Genomic DNA, 17,602 nt, shown 5'->3' with positions numbered 1-17,602 from the left:
GCAAATGCATATGGGTATGGCATCAGCTTGAGTGTCCCAGGCATTTGGATCATAAGGGGCTAATACAGAAAAGACCCTTCTTCCACCCGGCCCCGTGTGGCCGATGCTGACTGGCAGCCAACTAAGTCCAAGACTTAAGGGGGAGAGGAGATCCTTCAACCCTACCGCAGAATCCTTTTGGCTGCTTAAGGAGGGATAAAGTAGACACGCATTGGTCTGGCCGAATATGCAATTGTCCGATTCTTCTTCTAACATGGACATGTTCTGTTTCTGCGTCATATACGTATATATCTCTACATAGATAGGGATTAGTAGTGTGTGCCACACTACAAATGGCTGTTGAATAGCCCCTTGCTGGTCCTCAGGGCCTGTCCCACACTTCCTGACTGGGCCAAAGCACGCTGTCCTTTTTTAAACTCCGGCTGCATCCTTCAGGCGGAGTTTGTGTGTTTCCTTGTTGCTTATTTGCATGGCAAGCAGCAGGAACTCCCCTTTCACCTACCCCGTGTAGTTGTACTTACCTTTTCGTGTTTATGTGTAGCCTGTCTGCATGGAGTGTTTACTCTCTCTCTCCTCTGTAGCTTTGGTGTCAAGGTTATGGACTTCCAGGCAAATCCCCGGAGAGTTGGCACTGTGAATAGAAAGCACACAGCCCCAGCTTTCCAGCCACCGCTTCCGCCCACAGAGGCTGGCCCGCCGGCCCTGGCCGTGGCGGAGCAGCACCCTCAGGGCCCTGGGGCTGAGCCCGGCCTCGCTGGTGCTTCCTCTGCCTGCCTTCCTGGCTCAGCAGAGCATTCTCACAGCCAAGGCACGGAGGACAGCAGGTAAGATGGGTGGGGCGCAGAGAGGCAGGCACGCGGGCGGGCACCTTGGAAAAGGTGTGCCACAGTCCTTTGAAAAGATGCTTCTGTGCTTTCCTCTGGAGCAAAGTGCCCTACATTGAATCTCCAAAGTGAGTTGGTTTGCAAGGTGAGCCTGCTTTGTTGCAGCGTGGAAACAGAGTAATAGTCGTCATCATCATGGTCATCCTGCCTTAAAGCAGGCAGAGCCATCCGTCCTCCTCCCCCTCAAGATGGCTGCTCACAGATCACCCCACAGCCCACCCAAGTCAGGGAGAAGGCACTCTGCCACTTAGCCGCAAAGCCAAGTCCAGCTGCCCTGAGCAAAGGTAGGGATTCTCCCTTCTGCCTGACCTGGGAAGACTGGTGGTTTGTTCCTCTGACCCGCTAGCCAGAACCCATTTGTCTTGCCTTCGTAGGCTGTGCACCTCCCCACAACCAGTATCCCACAGTGTTACTGTGCTTTAGCTTTTCCTTCCATGTGAAAGCTGGGGGTGCAAAGGGAGGGTTAACTGGAAGCTGATTTTCTGCACCTGTATGTGCAAAATGCACTGGGGTGGGAATGAGACTTGGATTCAGCCCTGCTCCCCCAAGGCCTTCCCCCAGTTTGACTTGCTGGAAAGTCTGTGGGCAAAACAGTGGGGGAAGATGCTGAAGCAGCTGCTCAGAAAAGCCTTACAAACTCCCCAGAGTAGTTTTACTTTGTGTTTGAGCAAAGACCAAGTTGCAGGAATGGGCAAGACAAGAAATACTGATTGTCAAAATCAGTTCTCATTGCAAGGATCCCTGAGTGTGGTCCAAGGACTGGTGAGTACGTGAACAGATGCTCATTCGGGTTTGTGGAGAACCCCCGTCTTTGGCACAGGACCTGCATTGTACATCTCGGAGAAGCTAGGGTGGCAGCTCTCTTACATTTCAAAAATCCCCCTCCTAACAATTACCTGTGATGGTTGTGGCTGGTAGTGCTGTCGTCGCTTTAAGCACTTCTGACTTTTTCCCCCTGTGGGGATTCTGTGAACCCAGGTGGCTGGATCAGACAGACCAGCAGTAAATTAGGTGCCAGGAGGAGTCTCTGCCTGCACCTTGCCTATGTTTGTGAACAGCTCCCCTTCTTAGGGTGAGCTTTAGAGAGAAGCAACTTATGGCACCAGGCCATTGATGCAGATCTTTCTCTCCTTGCAGTGCTTCAAAGCCAAAGGACTCCCCACCCATGACGACGCCTCCGCCCCCCAGAAACGGCGGACCCGCTCAGCCTATTGGTGGCTCTGGCCAGCTCTCCGCCGGGCAGTCCCAGACCACCGCTGGGCCCAGCCCACACGCACTCAGGCGAGGTTCGTCCTTCAAGGGGTGTATTAACCGCCCAGCGGATGGGCCATTGGGCCCACGGAGGGTAAAGCTGAAGCTGTGCCGGATCCGTCCTCAGGAATAGTCTTTCAGTGGGAGTTGCTCACTTCGGGTGCTCAGGGAGGCTGGGTGGATTCCAACGCTGGCCGGACTGTTTTCTTTTCCCGTTTTGGTCAACTTGCAACATGTGTTGCATGGCACTGGCTGCTTTGCTATTTCACACCAAGAGAATGCAGAACTTACTCCCAAATCAGACTATCAAATTTGCCTAACTCTGTGTGTGAAATTACTTGAATTATCCACTCTTTGGGAGATAAGATGAGTTGGAGCAGGAGCAGAGCTGGTAAGGGAACTGAGAAAGCAGAAGAATGGGCAAAAAGATGAGGCTGGGCTGGCTGGTTTGTTTGTTTGGTAAACTTCTGTAGCCACCCATCTCACATACATGACTCTGATACAAAGTTAAAAAACACACACAAAAAAAACAATAAAACAAAATTACCAGAAAGATAACAAACATCACCATGCTCTTCCTGCCGGACCTGAGGGGAGGGGTATGTCAGAGCAGATCAGGAGTTCAGGCTGGTTCTGGCCGGAGGGGGCACAGAGCAGGCTGGCACGCTGGGACTGTTCCACACAGAGCCCCAGAGGGTAATGGGCAGAGAGGCTCTGCCCTCTGCCCCCCTCCCACCGCACTGTGCCATTAGAAGACAGAGGATCCGCAGGTGCTTCCCCAGAGAGGAAACAAAGCCACCACTTCAGAAAAGAGGCCGGCAAGGTGCCGTCTCCGGTGCTAAAGCAGCCTCCATCCAACTTCTGGGGCCACCATGGATAATGGGGACGGAAGGCCTCTGGTTTCCAGAGGCTCGGTATTTCTCAGGCGGGAGCCAGCAGCCTTCTCCATCTGGGTGCCGGGCACTCAGTGCCATCCGTGGATGGTTAGAAGCTCTGTGCTGGACAGCCACATCAGCCATGCCTGTCCTAACTGCCAGGAAACACGCTGAGACAAGGAACTGGTCTCTAATGTTTTATTGCTTGTACATAACAGGAATCCTAACAAACTGAAGAAGCGTGGGAAAAACCCAGCCATATAAACCCCAAAGGTTAAGGCGGTCCCGATCTGTGTCTCTTTGAATGGCTACCTAATTCCTCAGTGCTACGCATGCGCTTAACAGTCTGGATGGGAGCCCCCTGCTCACCATCCTTACTCATGACAGTGCCTTTTCTTTCTGCTCTCTCTTCCAGCCGTCAAGAAGCCTGCACCGGCCCCTCCGAAGCCGGCTAACCTGCCCCCAGGGCAGCCGGGGAACCCAAGTGCTGCTCCTGCCCCCAAGCCCCCCGCCAGGAGCCCTTCTCCTCCCAGCCAGCACACAAGCCAAGGGGGCGCTCAGCCCGCCGCTGCTCCGCCCCAGGTTTCTGCCCCCCGGCGGTACTCAAGCAGCCTGTCCCCGATACAGGCACCCAGCCACCCACCCCCACAGCCCCCCACACTGTCCGTAACGCCACCGCCTCAGACCAAGGCCGGCAGCCTCAGACCCTCCCCACCTGGCCCGGAGGGAGGGTCAGAGCAGCCGTCGCCCACCCCTCCGCATACCCCGACGCCGCCTGACACGCCCCCCCCGGAGAAGCACAGCACCACCTGCCCAGCTGCCCAGCCTTCCACCCAGGACATTCCACCAGCTCAGTCACCACCGCCTCCATCGGGCACTTTGCTGAGGCCCCGGCCAGTGCCCAAGCCTCGCAACCGCCCCACGGTCCCCCCTCCGCCCCACCCTCCTGCCCATCCGGCTGCGGACGGCGCTCTTCCGGGGCCCCCGGCAACGGCGTCCCACATTGTGACCGGTAAGAACCCCTTGGCTCCGTGGGCAGGCCTTTTAGGGCATCCCATCACCGTGTGCTTTGGGTGGCTGAAGGGAGCTCAGAAGAGCCGGCCAGCTCTAGCTGTCAGCCCTCAGTGGGAACCGCAGGGCCAAGTTTCTGGCCCTCGTGGTGGGCAAAGCGCATGGAATGTGACGATCAAGGCAGATTAACTGGATGCATAGGAGCAAGTAGTCCAGATAGGAGCAGAGCGCATTATTTCAGGAAAAAATAGGTTATATTGGAGCAAATGGAAAGTATATGAGCCCATTATTTTGGCATCAATCAGCAAATCAGTGTTCACGTCAAAGGTTTGGGTTCCTTTAACTAAAGAACAAAGGAATCTTCGACAGACAGGCACCAGCAGTCATATTTTTGGTGTTTTGGGCTTTTACATACCATTCTTCACTATTCCCCATCCCTTCCCACGATCAGTAGCAGCCCACCTTTCTCTCTGACTCAGGATTCCTCTACAGTCCAAAATTACTCTCTTTCACGTTGTCTGCACTGATGAAGGCCATCCCATGATGTCACTCTTTCCTCCCGCCCAGTACTATCAAAGCGGCACAGCCAATGATGGGGCTCACAGATCTGGAAAGCCAGGTTTTACCCTCATCTTTCAGTTCTTTCCTTCCAAGCTGCCCCAGCCAGGGTGCTAGTGGCCTTTTCAACACAGGCTGTTTTCTAAAAAACATTTAGAAAATCTCAGTGCCGTTCTGGAGATGAGGGGAAGATTGGACAAATTTCATTACACTCAGATTGTAGGTGGCAGACAGAGATAGTAATGATTTGTTCTTTGATTTAAACCCTGTCCCTTGCTAGCTAACAAAGTAATTTCCCTGTTGATGCAGTACATCCGTTACTCATTTGGAAACCATCTTGCATCAATATTTACAAGCTGTTTTTATTTCTTAATCTGGATTGGGCGCTTCTTAATTAAGCTTAATGTTAATCTTAAACAGCATTTTAGGACAAGGCCTTGACTTCTGGCAGAATGAAATAGCGCATGCCCATCCCTTAATTTTAGCAGACTCTAACATATATTGATCCACAGACCCCTGCAGAACTGTTATGGCCACTGGAACAAAACACATTTCAGCTGCAAAAATATTTCTTTGAGTCCTTTAGGTTGTAATATACTCTACAAATAATATTCTAATTGAGAATTTTATTAAATAATCTAGATGTTTGAGCTGCCTTATTCAGTAGGATCTGAAATTGGAAATGGTAAGAAGAAATTGAGGCCTTCCGATTGGCCAGAAATGTTGCACATGCATAATCATGGATGCAGCTTCTGTTTCTGACTAACTGTTCACCATAACACAGCTTGCTTGCACCTGGACTAATCCTGCATGAGAAAGGAGTGATGCTTTCCTTGTCCCTTGTTTGTAACATTTATCTCCATATTAATGCATTCTCTGGATGTGTTCTGGATTACTGCCCCCTCCCAGATCCGTATTTGTCCACCTCTCATCAGCAGGCACAGCAATGAATTTCTGCTTTTCAAAATCTCCAGAGCTTCATCAGTCATAGCATGTTCAGATACCAATAAAAGGCGCTCATGTGCGCACACAGGCGCACATAAACGTTCCCTTCCTCAGCCGTTGTGCTGGCAAATGTGCAGTCTGAGCTCTCTCCGCTGACAGAGGAGTCAGCGGGTCGGTGACAGTCCTTGCGCTGGCCACTGTTCCCTCTGCTGTACGAACTCGGCGTTTCCACTGCGTGAGGCTTAGAAACAGGGAAAGCAGAACCTGGAAAGAGGCCTCTTGTGCAGACTGGAAGCTCAGATGACTTCTGTATTCTTAAACAACAAAACACAAACTTGGTGCGATCCTGGAGTAAGTGGCCATTGCCCCAGGCCAGCCAATGTGCATTCTTCTGTCTTAGTTAACAGTATTGCTGGCCAAGAGCTGCAGCAGCTGTGTCTTTTGTGTGTAGAGAGGCTCAACTCGAAATATTGCCTAATTTGGAAGGGCTGGATGTGACCCTGACTTAGAAGGCGATAGAGCAGCCAAAGCATCTTTCTGGAGAAGAGCAGATTGGGACCCGACCCACAGAGCAGTGTTTCTCGACCGTGGGAACTTGAAGATGTGTGGACTTCAATGCCCAGAATTCTCCAGCCAGCCGTGCTTCAAGTTCCCAAGGTTGGGAAACGCTGCTGTAGAGGCTTCTGGGTGAGACTCAAAGCAGCCTATCTGGTGGAGCCCCTGTTCTGCCTTGTGCACCAGCGTGCATTAGCAGCAACTCTCATCTAACACTGGAAGTTTGGGGTCATCAAAGCTCTTCCATTAGGCCCAAGTGAGAGCCAGTCCAGTGCCAGTCCAAACTTTGCCCGTGTGGACAGTCCTAAGGAGCGATTGTCAGAGAGTAGCGGAAGTTAGTACAGAAAGCTGGGACTGGATTTGCATCTCCGCTGGCGAGGAAACGTGCAAGAGCAGGTGCAGCTAAGCCTCTGCAGTCATTCTGCGTTGAAAAGGAAGTGCTCCCCTTGACCCATCACACATGGCTGCACATCTGTGGACAACAAGTGCTGCTTGCATGTCGGGGGAAGGGGGAGGGGGAGAACAGGGAGGTCACAGATGTAAAAACTGCCTAGCGGCACGCTTGTGTCTCTTGGATTTTGAAATGGGTAAGAGAGCTAGGTAGCCATGATGGGCAAGCCCCCCTCCCAAATTGTTCCCACGTAATTACTCTGCTAATGGAGCCTCTGCCCACTTCCAGGTTCCTTCAAATTACACTTCCCCTACTAAAGCAGTTTGTGCCTTTCCAGAAGTATCTGAGTTGATGTTAGCTTGGCCTAACAGTTGGATTTTTAGCCTGTAGCAAACCAGTTTCCCCATATGACATGAAGAAACTGCCTATTTTGGCTGCCTGAAAATAAAGCTCTGTTTTCCAGGAGCTTCACTGTTCAAATTTGAAATTTAAAGTGAAGGCACATCCTGTTATCTCTGAGAAGGTGAGGCTCCTTCCACAAGGAAGTTACTGGCCGTTGTGGCTGTTGTGATAACCTTGCATAAAGTTGCTAGGGGACCCCTGAGTCAGCCACTGCTGAGATTCCTGTTCTTTGAATCCAGAGACGTTTGGGCAGAGTGTTGGCGACAGAAGGACCTGTTAGTGGGAGAGCATTGTGAATCGGCATCCCAGGCCTTGGTTTAGCTTTCAGCATTTGCACTGTGTATGTTTTAATGTCTTTTCTGCACAGATGCCGGTTCCGAGGTTCAAGAGCCATCACGGGGCTTCTCTGGTGTGGAGCCTCCTGCCCCAGAGTTGGTGACTTCGCCAAATCAGAATTCACACAACCACCTTGTGCTTGATCTCGATCATGATACTGAGAGCACTGCTTTGTAAAAATAATAAAATCACTCCGAAACAGCCCTTTCTATCCCAGTGAAAACCTAGCCTGTCCAGGATCAACAGTGAGGAGCTTTAAAAAAAGGAGAGGAAGCAGCGGCAGCTATGGTGGGGATGGTGCTGCGGCCCCCTCGCGTCTCCCGAGAAGAGGCGTGGCCTGCAAAGGGGGAGCTCGATGACCTGTGTCCTGGCGAAGCTGCCCAAGCTAGCCCTGGGGTGTTCTGGCTGTTGCTCGGCCCTGCATGAGAAGCTTGATTGCTGCTGCTGACAGAGACGGCGCTTGCCGGGAAGTTCCAAGAGGAATCCAAAGCGACGCGCCTGTAACGAAAATCATGGCCCTTTCGAGGCCTCTGCCGAACTCCTCCTCTTCGTCCGTATCGGGGAGATGGCCTGCCAAGAGACGCGCCATCTCGGATATGCTGCAGACTTTGTTGCAAGTATGAACCAAAAAATGGCTCCAGGTGCAGAAGATGGCTGCTGGTTATCGGTCACTTTTCCAAATGGTGGATGTATCCTTGTGCCTTGATGGACTTGACACTGTAGAAGGAAATGCACTGCCTCTCTAACCATTTCAGTGCTGTTCTTTTTTTAGAGTATTGTTCTTTACCCCTTCATTTGTCACAGATATTTGTATTAACCCTCCTGCTCTGGTTTCTGTAACATCCATAGGCAGCTGCTGTCAAGCTGAACTCTTTGGAAAATGTGTATTGCTATAAATGAGTTGAACTTTCAAAGTTACTTTGAACATCTTGTTGGGTTCCTCTGCTGAGTAACATTACTGTCACTTTTGTCACTGCAAGGCAGATTTATTGTAATTTTCCTACCCAAAGAGCCTTTTCTCTTAACCTTCAGTGACTTGAATTGCTTGGGAAGTGAAGCGGGGTCACCCCAGAAAGAAAAAGGGCTAAATTCAAGCAAGTAGCTTGGCAAGAACTTGGAAGATGCTAGGATGTGGAGACCACAGAGTAGAGCTTTACCCCTAACTTCTTCCCTCCCTGAATACTGTTAGTCGTGCAGGGTCAGGGCCCAGACCTGGAGTGGAGCAACTTCCGGAGAGCCACCGATCCGCAGCCCTGGTCTGAAGTAACACCAGCCAGGCACTGTTCAGGCTTCCCAACAACTTTATTGCTTCCTTCGTTTTCCCTCTGGGTGGGTGAAGAGAGTAAACGGACACCAAAGCTCACCCAACTCTGCCAGTCACGTTCCTCGGTTGCTGCTTGCCAGGAGTTACGTAGGAGTTCACGTGGACATATGAGTAGGAGTAGGCCATACTATTTCTGGGGAGCGGGGGAAGAGAGAGAACATGAGTTTCCCAACCCTTTTGCCAGCGGTAACCAGAAGAGGGATGTGTATGTTCTTCTTGTGCTGTGTGCAGTCTCTCCTCAGGGTCTAATCAGAGTGCGCATACATGTTGCCCTTGTATCTTGTGTTGGCCCAGTTAGAGCGTGCGTGCGTGCGTGCATTCCTGTTCTCCCCTCAGGTGCACTCTACGTGTGAACGTGCAGCAGGGAAGCTCTGGGTCGTCTGACCAGGAGGGAAGGACGCTAAGAGTGGAGCCGTCTCCAGTATTCCTGGCCCCTGCCCAAAGGGCCCTCCCTCTGGGATGCGTTGGGGTGCAATTTCTCACGTATTTCTTCCCATAATCCCCAGCTAGACCAAGTCTCTTTTTAATCTGATCTTCCTTTTAGCAGCTTCTCCTAGTGTGCCGAGTAGGGTCCCATTCCACCGCCGGGCTTGGGGAGAGTTACCCTGCTGATGGAAAGAGTCCTGTGCTGCTTTTTATGATTTATTTCCACCTTTCTATTGGATTCAAAAGAATAAAAGGGGAAATTGCTGTGCTTTACTCTCTCTGCAATTTAAAGTGCTCTCCGCCCCCCACGGTCAGTTGGGAAGGGGTGGGGCAGAAGAGGCCTGAAGCAAGCCAATGTCCTGTCAGGTTTGGGGGTGCTGGGAGTTGCAGTTCACGTTCAGGCCCCATATTCAGATTAGGAACACTGGGTTAGAGCTGAATGAAAGGGCAGGAAGCGGGGGGAGGCCTCAGGCTGCAGCCTGCTTTGGGGTTGGTGGGAGCACCGAGTGGCACATGGCAGCCTCCGTCATCCACTGTGACTTGCTGTTGGCATCTTGGGGGCAGGCTGGGTGATTTGTGATACAGTATTTAAACACAGCCAGCATTTTGGCGTTTTCATTTCTTAATTTCTTTGCAGGTAACAGAATGGCAAAATGGGCCGCATCTTTAGAGTCTGGGAATGGGGAGCTAATGTAAGAGTTTGGCTCTTGATAGGGTATCGTGCGTTATGCTTTTTTCAGCACAGTTTGGCCAGACGATTCTCAGCGTTCTTGAAAACAGTAGGCTACTTTTGCGGGTCACTGTCCTCACATCAGACATTTTCCTTGGGGCTCCTTTTTCTCCATCCACCCACATGCTTTTAACTGAAAGGCTTTGGGACGTTAAAAACAAGGTGTGGTGGGGATAGAAAAACAAACTGAATGGATTGCTAACATCATTTAGTTGTGCTAAAGCAGAAAAGCAGCAGCTTTCCAAACAAACCGTTACGTCAAATAGCCCTGCATGCAACCATCTGCGGTTCCAGGCAGAGCCTGCCGCTTTCTAGGCCCCACAGCAAGATCAGTGACTTGCGCAGCTCCAGATCAGCAACAGCCCCCGGACGCCAACCGAAGCCATATTAGAGCCTGGCTGAGGAGGGGGAACTTCATCTGTCTGCGGCCGACTGCTTGGAGCGCGGAGCTGGGGCCGGGAGACATGGGGGGCTCGGGGGGGCGCATTCCCTCTGGGGAGGGGTACCTGAGTCCATGTTCGGCTGCAAAGGGGCATTGAACATCTCCAGAAACTCCGACGGGCTCAAACATTCTTGACTCCTGCACAGATACCGGATCGTTTCTGCTGGGATCAGCAGCTCTGGCACAGCAGTGTGAAGACATTCACTGAGGCCTTTGTTGCCCACCTTGAGATTAAGAGGGAAGCACAACGTGGTCAATCCACTTGATTTAGCCCTGTGGCGTTCGTTCTGTAATCAGCTTATATGCCTGTCTTCAGGTCATTTGTGAATCCTTTTCATAGGCATCCAGGATTGTTGGGAGTCTGGCAGCCTCCAAATTGCTTAAATGCATGAATGAATAATCATGCCCCAAAGCTGCTAGAAATGCCCCTTCCTAGCTATTCTGAGGTAAGCCAGTGGCGTGTGCGAGAGAGAGCACACTCCTCCAGTTTGGTCTTTGTGGATAAAGGGATTATCAGCATTTTGGCAATTTGATACTTAAGAGTCTAACTCGGTGCTTCCCAGACTTTTTCCTTCATTAACCCGAACTGCTGATCAGAAAGTCCTTTTTACCCAATGTAGGTAAAATGCTTTTAAGTCAATGTAATGGGCTTGTGCATCATTACCCAAGGAAAAACCACTTTTACCTAATTTTGGCTAATTTACCCAGGTTTGGGAAGCACAGGTCTGACTGCTTGGTAACACCACCACTTTTCATCCTGAAGTGTTGGCTTCCTTTCATGGAGTTTCCATGAGCCGGGCAGAGAGGCTTTGTTGCTGTGTCGTGCTGGGCCTGCGAGCTGAAGAGACGCTCCCAGTTTGGGTCACGCAGAATCGGTTAACTTAAGCTGAGGTGGCATCAATACATGGTCTGGGAACCTGTGTTTTAAAATAACCCTGCCAGTAACCCAAACACAAGAGAACTCTGGCTCTGTATCTCCATGATCAGGATATTGTCTCCTTCAGGAAAAGCACTAATTATTTCCAATCAAAGTTTTGTTTATATAAAGCACATTAATGCATCAAAACCCCACAGGTCTATTGCAAGTAAGAACCTACTGTAAAATAGAATCCCCATAATGCACTTCGCACTATCTCATGCATGTCCCCAAGTGTCTTCTGTACACAACGACAGCACTATTAACATAGAAGGTGTCAAAACTGGAACAGCACCAAGCCTGTAACTAGCCAAAACATAAAGAAGGAACTGGCTTCTGAAGGAATGGAGGGAGGAGACATTCAATTGTTTCTGGACCAAGCAGGGAGGTTGTAAACAAATGAAATACCAGATTTCTTGATCTCAATGCACATGTCAGGATTTGGTGTACTTTTTATGCTACCTGAGGACATCTCAGAGGCAAGGACAAAAAGCTGAAGAGGTCTTCTGGCCGCAGAAATGCACACAGCCCCTTCCCTCTGGACTACCACCCTTGTCCCAAATGAAGGAGATCCACGGTTGGAATACATTGTCCTTATGTGCAGGCAAAATATATGTTGGATCAACCGTGCTGGTCCTGGGGAAGTCAACTTCATGTCAGAGAGAACTGCTGAAGGGGTCTGCTCTCACCTTGAGTGTGGCAAAGTACACGCCCATCTTGAGAATGAGTGTAAGACACTCTGAAATAACTTCTTCCGTTGTCTGGCTCTGGGTAACATCTTCCAAAGTTACAGGCACGTCCACTTTGGTGGCATACCACTGTGTGAAAAGTCTGGTGGGAACGTTATGAGATATTACCAATATCTTAATGTCTTGCAATAAAGCCCTAAAAAAGAGAGAGAAACCATATCAAAAACCACAAGTCCTGCACACACATTACACACATGCTTGCATCCATGTTCTATCAGATGTCAAAATATTTAAGGCTTGCAGCTGCATAGCAATGAAGGGTCACATCAGGGGCAGTGGCTACGCTGCTGCCGGTGGACATTGGAGGTTGCCTCCCTTCCTTCCAAGTGTTTACATAGCACTTCCTGTTCTAAAACTCCAGAGGTGGTTTACAATCATTATGAAAACAGAAGGTAAAAACAGGATAAAAACTGAGTAGAAATAATCCTTAAGAAAATACTCAGGTAGGTAGTAGTTGGGGGAAAGCCAGTATGAAAATAGAAGTTTTGCAGAGCCTCTGATGAATAACCAATTTCTCAGGGCAAGGATCCTTCCAGTGGAGACCCAAGTCCGTGTCTCTCCCTGAAGTGATGCAAGATGTTTTTACTCCAGCTGGATGTTGATGGCCTCAGTAGGTTGTCATATTAGCCGTCCAGCAAGTTGGAGATATCTAGACATTCCTCTGAAGTCCTCTGCTCATAAATGCTTGCCCTCTGAATTGGACCAAGCCCTGCTCCTAATCCAGCCACATGTCTTCTGGAACCCACTGCCTTCCCCTCTTGGCTGAGCATCACGGGTGCGCTTTTACCTTCCTCTGAAAACAGGGATGAGGAACCCGATGCCCTCCAAAGTTGCTAAAGGCTTATGCCCACCCAAGACGCTAAGGGAACCCAGGAACTGTAAACTGGCAACCTTCGACTGGCCGCAGATTCCCCATCCCTGAGATAAGATGACGGTCTTCCCCATTTTATACACACATCCAAGTGCCGGAAGGGATGAGAGGCTTTTCTTTCAGTTCATGCTGGGCCTTCTGCTTTCTTCTTCTCTTATGTTACAGCTCTTGGGGCTTTGTTTTTGGCTGTTTTAGAACCATAAACCATCTGTGAGCTCTGGTGAAGAACGTTGTGGGATGCTCTGAATATCAGTGTGTACACTGTTTTTAACTTACTATAAATGCTTTTTTAAAAATTACTTTTCACCTTGGGATCTTTTTTAACAATAAAAATGCAGGTAAAACTATAAATATAAATAAATAAAACCAAAAAGGTAATTAAGGGAGGAGAATCAACATACTTGGGGTTGGCTGGTGCCTTGAAGTGCCCCTCCTACATGATGGTTGAAGAGATCATAGCCATCTGGATTTTATGAGCTGGGGTAGTTAAGAAATTGTGTTGGTTTTAATGGGATTTTATTGGAATTTTATCGTGTATTTATTTGCGTTTTTATTGTATATTTATTCTGTGTTGTAAAGGAGATGGCGGTGACAAGTTTGATAAATAAGTGTAGCCTTTTAGCCAAGTGCGTCATCCATCCATCAGACGGTCCCCTTTCAACCCAGCTGTGCAGAGAGACTCCAACACCCTCAAAACATCCCTCTGGTTGGGGGCTGAAGTGCCCCTTCCCCCTCCCCAGAGCTGACCTCCCTGGAGCACTTGCTCAACTTACCCTGCTCCCTGCTTTTCAAAGAGTGCCAGGTCCTTGAGGATGTGGTAGAGGGTGCCGCTGGAGGCCTGCAGGGAGGGAAAATGGGCATCAGGACCTGATGCTCTGAAGCGTTGCAGCACTGGGGGAGGTCATATTTAAAGTAACGTTTTCAAATCTTTATGATGGGGAGTGTGCTTAATCCTCCAAATGATGAAACTACATTGAGCCTGCAATACTACCAGTATGTATGCTTACATACTGGGGCCTAAGCTGGATGTCGATTTTGTTGGCATTTGTTATAAACTCTTACATAATTAAACAAAAGGATCTTTCAACTTCTTCTGGTACTCTAAATATTTGCTCGACCTACCTCGAGAATATGGAGAATGCTCTGGGAATAGATGAGAAGAACCCCTGAGGCTGGTTCCCCCAAATGGCACCGTGAAATCTTCTGGAAAAGTTCTTCGTGATAGTCTTCAAAAAGAAAGGGGGAAGATCAACAGAGAGATCAGCCCAGAATCTCCTGAGAAAGTGGGATGGGGGGCGAGATTCCAGTGCCTGGTGGATGATGGGCTTGTTCTCAGCCCCTTCTCATTGGTGTCAATGGGACCTGCTCAAAGGAGTTCCTCTCTTGCTGCTGGCGCTGTAGAGGAAACATGGCTTCATGCCTGATTGTTCAGAGATCAATCACACTAACAGATTAACCTGTTGGAAAAACTGAAAAACAATTTCACAATTGGGCCTGTGATGCAAAAGGCCAGTTGTGAATCATTGACTTAAAACAGAGGAAGGCAATGGGTAGCTTTCCAGGTGCTGCTGAACTAGACTAGGGATGCTTTGCCTTCTGGGCATTGTGGTTAGGCAACAGCTGGAGGGCCACAATTTCCCCACCTCTGGATTTGAACAAATAGACTTGACAAACATTAGATATTGGTTTAAATGTGGTTTGTTGAATAATCTTAGAGGCAGGGTTCACATGTAACCCTCTGAAAAATCAGCGTTGAGAAACCACCTGTACTGAATATAGAGGATGGCCTTGAAGGACAGAAGGAAGATCTACCACCAAGGCAAAGATGAGATAAATGAGCCTTCAGCCCAGGCCAAAAAAGTGGTTTACAAAAACACCCCAGACAGTCCTCTCTCCCCAGTTCTCACAAAGATAAAAGAGAGAAGAGGTGAAGTTCATTCAGACTTGTAAGGTTCTGTTACTACAATTGTTCTAATAAAAGTAGGCTTAGGTCTGCACTGTGTCTGTTTCTTAGTCTGGTTTACCTGATGGGGCTGGATTCAAAATTATGGTTATTGCCAGCAGTCTTCACCTTGACACACACTGATCTTCAGTGGAGGCGGGAGAGGAAGGGTGAGATGAACAGACCCACCCCGCCGAACAGACAAGACTCCTGAAAGCACCATTTGGGGAAACCTGACCAGCAGGAAAAGTTCAGACCACCATGGCAGAGGGCCACCCCAGGGCAGGCATAGGCTCAAGAGCTGCTAAGCTGGGAGAGAGATTCCAGCAAGATCTTGGAACCTTCTTTCCTACCTACACCGAGAGCATCCATGGGCTGGACGGGGTGGGCTCTAGCTACCTCCGCCCTTACAGGCGAGGCTCGGTCTTTCAAAGGTTGTGGTTACACGATCTGCATTACCTGTGATTTCACCCTCACGGGCTTCTTCTTGCAGCATTGCAACAAAGAACAGCCGGTGCAGCAGATATTTCTGTGGGGAGAAAAGCACCAGAAGGTTTAGGTAACAGTAAGAGATCCCACACTTTAGGACTTGGTTTTCCCGCATGTTTGAAGCTCTGTCAACAGGGCAGAGTTGCACAAATAACCCATCATTTCTTTTTATAAATAGTTTGGCACATCCCCCCAGTTTGAAATCCATCAAAATGCAGGATGCAGAAAAACCAAAACAAAACCCCAGAAGGAAAGCTGGGTGCTTCAAGGGGAAAACAGCCAGTTTGGCTGGCGGAGTCTGGGGTGTCAGCCCGCGGCTCTGTTCTCAGCACGCTGAACCACCAAGTAAGCAGGTAGACGTTAGCCTGACGTTGCCGCAGTTTGTAGTTAGTGTATAGTTCCGTGTGTCATGCAGTTCAAAGCAGCCAGCAGGGATGTCTGCTCAGGGGAGGGTCTAAAAAGTAAAGATGGTGGGTGCTACCACATAACTGCAGTTCCAAGTGGTGGCAGCCACCATCTTGATTTTTTTTTAACCCCCTGCAGATGCTCCTGCACATTGGGTTAGGTAGCTGAGCCCTAATTAATACTAACCTGGGTCAAACCCAGCCAAAGGCTGAATTCACACATAGTGCTAAGCCATAAACCATGGTCCACAAACAAAACCAGCTTGGCTTTACATGCTATAACACCTCAGAACTTAGGGTATTCTGTGAACCCATCCAATGCATCTCCAAGCTGGGGAGAAGGAATGCGCACAGGGTGGGGCTTCGGACACACGGTTATGGCTGTCTCTTGGCTCTTCTGCCCCCGTTCCCGAGGACACCACTGCATCGAGGGGAGGAGACCCCTCCCTTGTCCAGATCTGGAGGGTCTCCAGGGCAGCGCAAAGCAATGATTCCGTCATTACAAAGCGACTCCAGTGCAGGGCGCTGAGCATCTTCTGATGAGCTGGAAAACACACGGGGTGGGGTGGGGCTGAGGGACAGGATGGCAGGGGTTAGGGTTAGAGGGTGAGGGTGCCCCCTTTGAGACTCCTTGAAATGCCCAGCCTCCTCTGAACACAGGCAGACCCCCTCAAAGCTCCAAAGGGGTGAGAGGTGCCGGGAGATGCGACCGGGGAAACGCAGCCAGTCGCAGCAGCCCCATTCGTCTTCTTTCCTCGTGCAAAAACAGCCTGGGGACTTCTGCGCTTTGGGCAAGAGCAGGGAAAAAAGGAACAACTGGCCTTTCTTGTGGCCACTGACCAGGAGAAAAGGCCCCAAGAACACCTCCTGAGGGAGAGAGAAAGCTGGTTGAAGCCGAGGCGGCCAGAGAGACCCGCAGAGCTGGAGTACAGAGGAGAGCCGGGCAGCCAAGGAACGCAGGGAAAGCTCTGCTCCCAGACACATCCAGGTATGGGGGAAGGGGGGCCTTCCCCTGGCCTTCCTCCGGGATTGGTTTCCCAGTCTAGCCCACAGCCTTGGGATTTCCAAGTGGTCTCCCATCAACAGACTCAGCAGGGCGGCTCCTGTTTAGCCTCTGAGCCCAAGTATGGCCAGCTGGGCCAGCCGCAGAGAAGCCGTGAGATACATCGTCGGGAACCCTGCTAGGCATGGGTTCACATCCCACCCAGCTGTGGTTTGCTTAACCGTGACTTAGTGAATTGGCCAGGTTTATGCAAAATGCTAAGCTGCAACCAAACAACCCCCCAAGGGCCAAGCGTGGTGCGGGACCCCAGAGGGGCTGCTGGGGTTGGGAGGAGAGGCCTGTGGAAGGAAGCCCCTGCCCCCCCAGGACCCCTGCCCCCCCAACACCTTCATCTGCTGCCGCCGCTTCTCCTCCAGCGCACTGAGCAGGGTATTCCTGGCCACGGAGGGCATCACCGCTTCTGCCATCTTGCTCCAGAGGACCATTCCGGAACCCACCGAGGTAACTGACCTGCCAGCCCAAGTTGGTATCTGCCCTGTTAAGCCTGCCTTGGAATCGGCTGCCGGTAGAATCGGCTGCCAGGCTCAGGGGGCGGCCTGTGCATCTGCCAAGGGGGCACCACTTCTTTGAAGCAGATGGAAGGGGAGAAGGTGCTTCGGAGACCACGGCCCAGCCCGCTGCGGGCACCCCCTGCTGCCGATGGCCTCGGCCTCTGCTTGCACGCTCCGGGGAAGGAGAAGCCATGCCTGAGGAAGCCTCGTCTGTTGCTGAACAGCTGTTGCCATCAGAAAGCTTTTCCTGATGTCCCGCCAAAATCTACTGCCTTGTAGTGTCAACCCACTGCTTCCAGTCCCATCTTCTGGAAGAGCCAAAGAGTTTTGCTGTTTTCTACACAACAGCCCTGTGGAGACTATCCTTCTCTTCTGAACCTACTCAACACCTCTAACTGCTCCTTATGGGTTTTCCTTCCAGGCCCTTTATTTGTTTGTTTGTTTGTTTGTTTCATCATATTTACATGGCCGCCCATCTCACAGGCAAGTGACTCTGGGTGGCATACAACAAAACTAAAAACAATATATACAAATTATTATTATTATA

General features: G+C 50.3%; 2 protein-coding genes across 2 annotated transcripts in view; one reads left to right on the top strand and one right to left on the bottom strand.

Moving 5' to 3' along the window:
- The window catches only part of ARHGAP17 (Rho GTPase activating protein 17), a 74,054-nt gene extending 65,867 nt beyond the window's left edge, over positions 1-8,187 (top strand). Inside the window, exons 17-20 of the mRNA XM_063315021.1 lie at positions 582-824; positions 2,022-2,170; positions 3,426-4,022; positions 7,240-8,187. Of these exons, the coding sequence (XP_063171091.1) occupies positions 582-824; positions 2,022-2,170; positions 3,426-4,022; positions 7,240-7,385 (1,135 nt within the window). The 3' untranslated portion in view covers positions 7,386-8,187. The remainder of the gene's footprint in view (positions 1-581; positions 825-2,021; positions 2,171-3,425; positions 4,023-7,239) is intronic.
- Positions 8,188-8,265: 78 nt separating this feature from the next.
- LOC134505422 (testis-expressed protein 47-like) lies at positions 8,266-17,248 on the bottom strand. Its single transcript, XM_063315103.1, is given in 8 exon segments — positions 8,266-8,665; positions 10,195-10,354; positions 11,736-11,931; positions 13,440-13,504; positions 13,789-13,892; positions 15,068-15,137; positions 16,891-16,978; positions 16,980-17,248. Coding segments are annotated over 8 exon segments (990 nt in total). The 3' UTR covers positions 8,266-8,627.
- Positions 17,249-17,602: the final 354 nt, after the last annotated feature.

This window comes from Candoia aspera, chromosome 14, assembly GCF_035149785.1.
Source record: "Candoia aspera isolate rCanAsp1 chromosome 14, rCanAsp1.hap2, whole genome shotgun sequence".
Classification (NCBI taxonomy): Eukaryota; Metazoa; Chordata; class Lepidosauria; order Squamata; family Boidae; genus Candoia; species Candoia aspera.
This window is presented reverse-complemented; position numbering and strand designations above follow the sequence as displayed.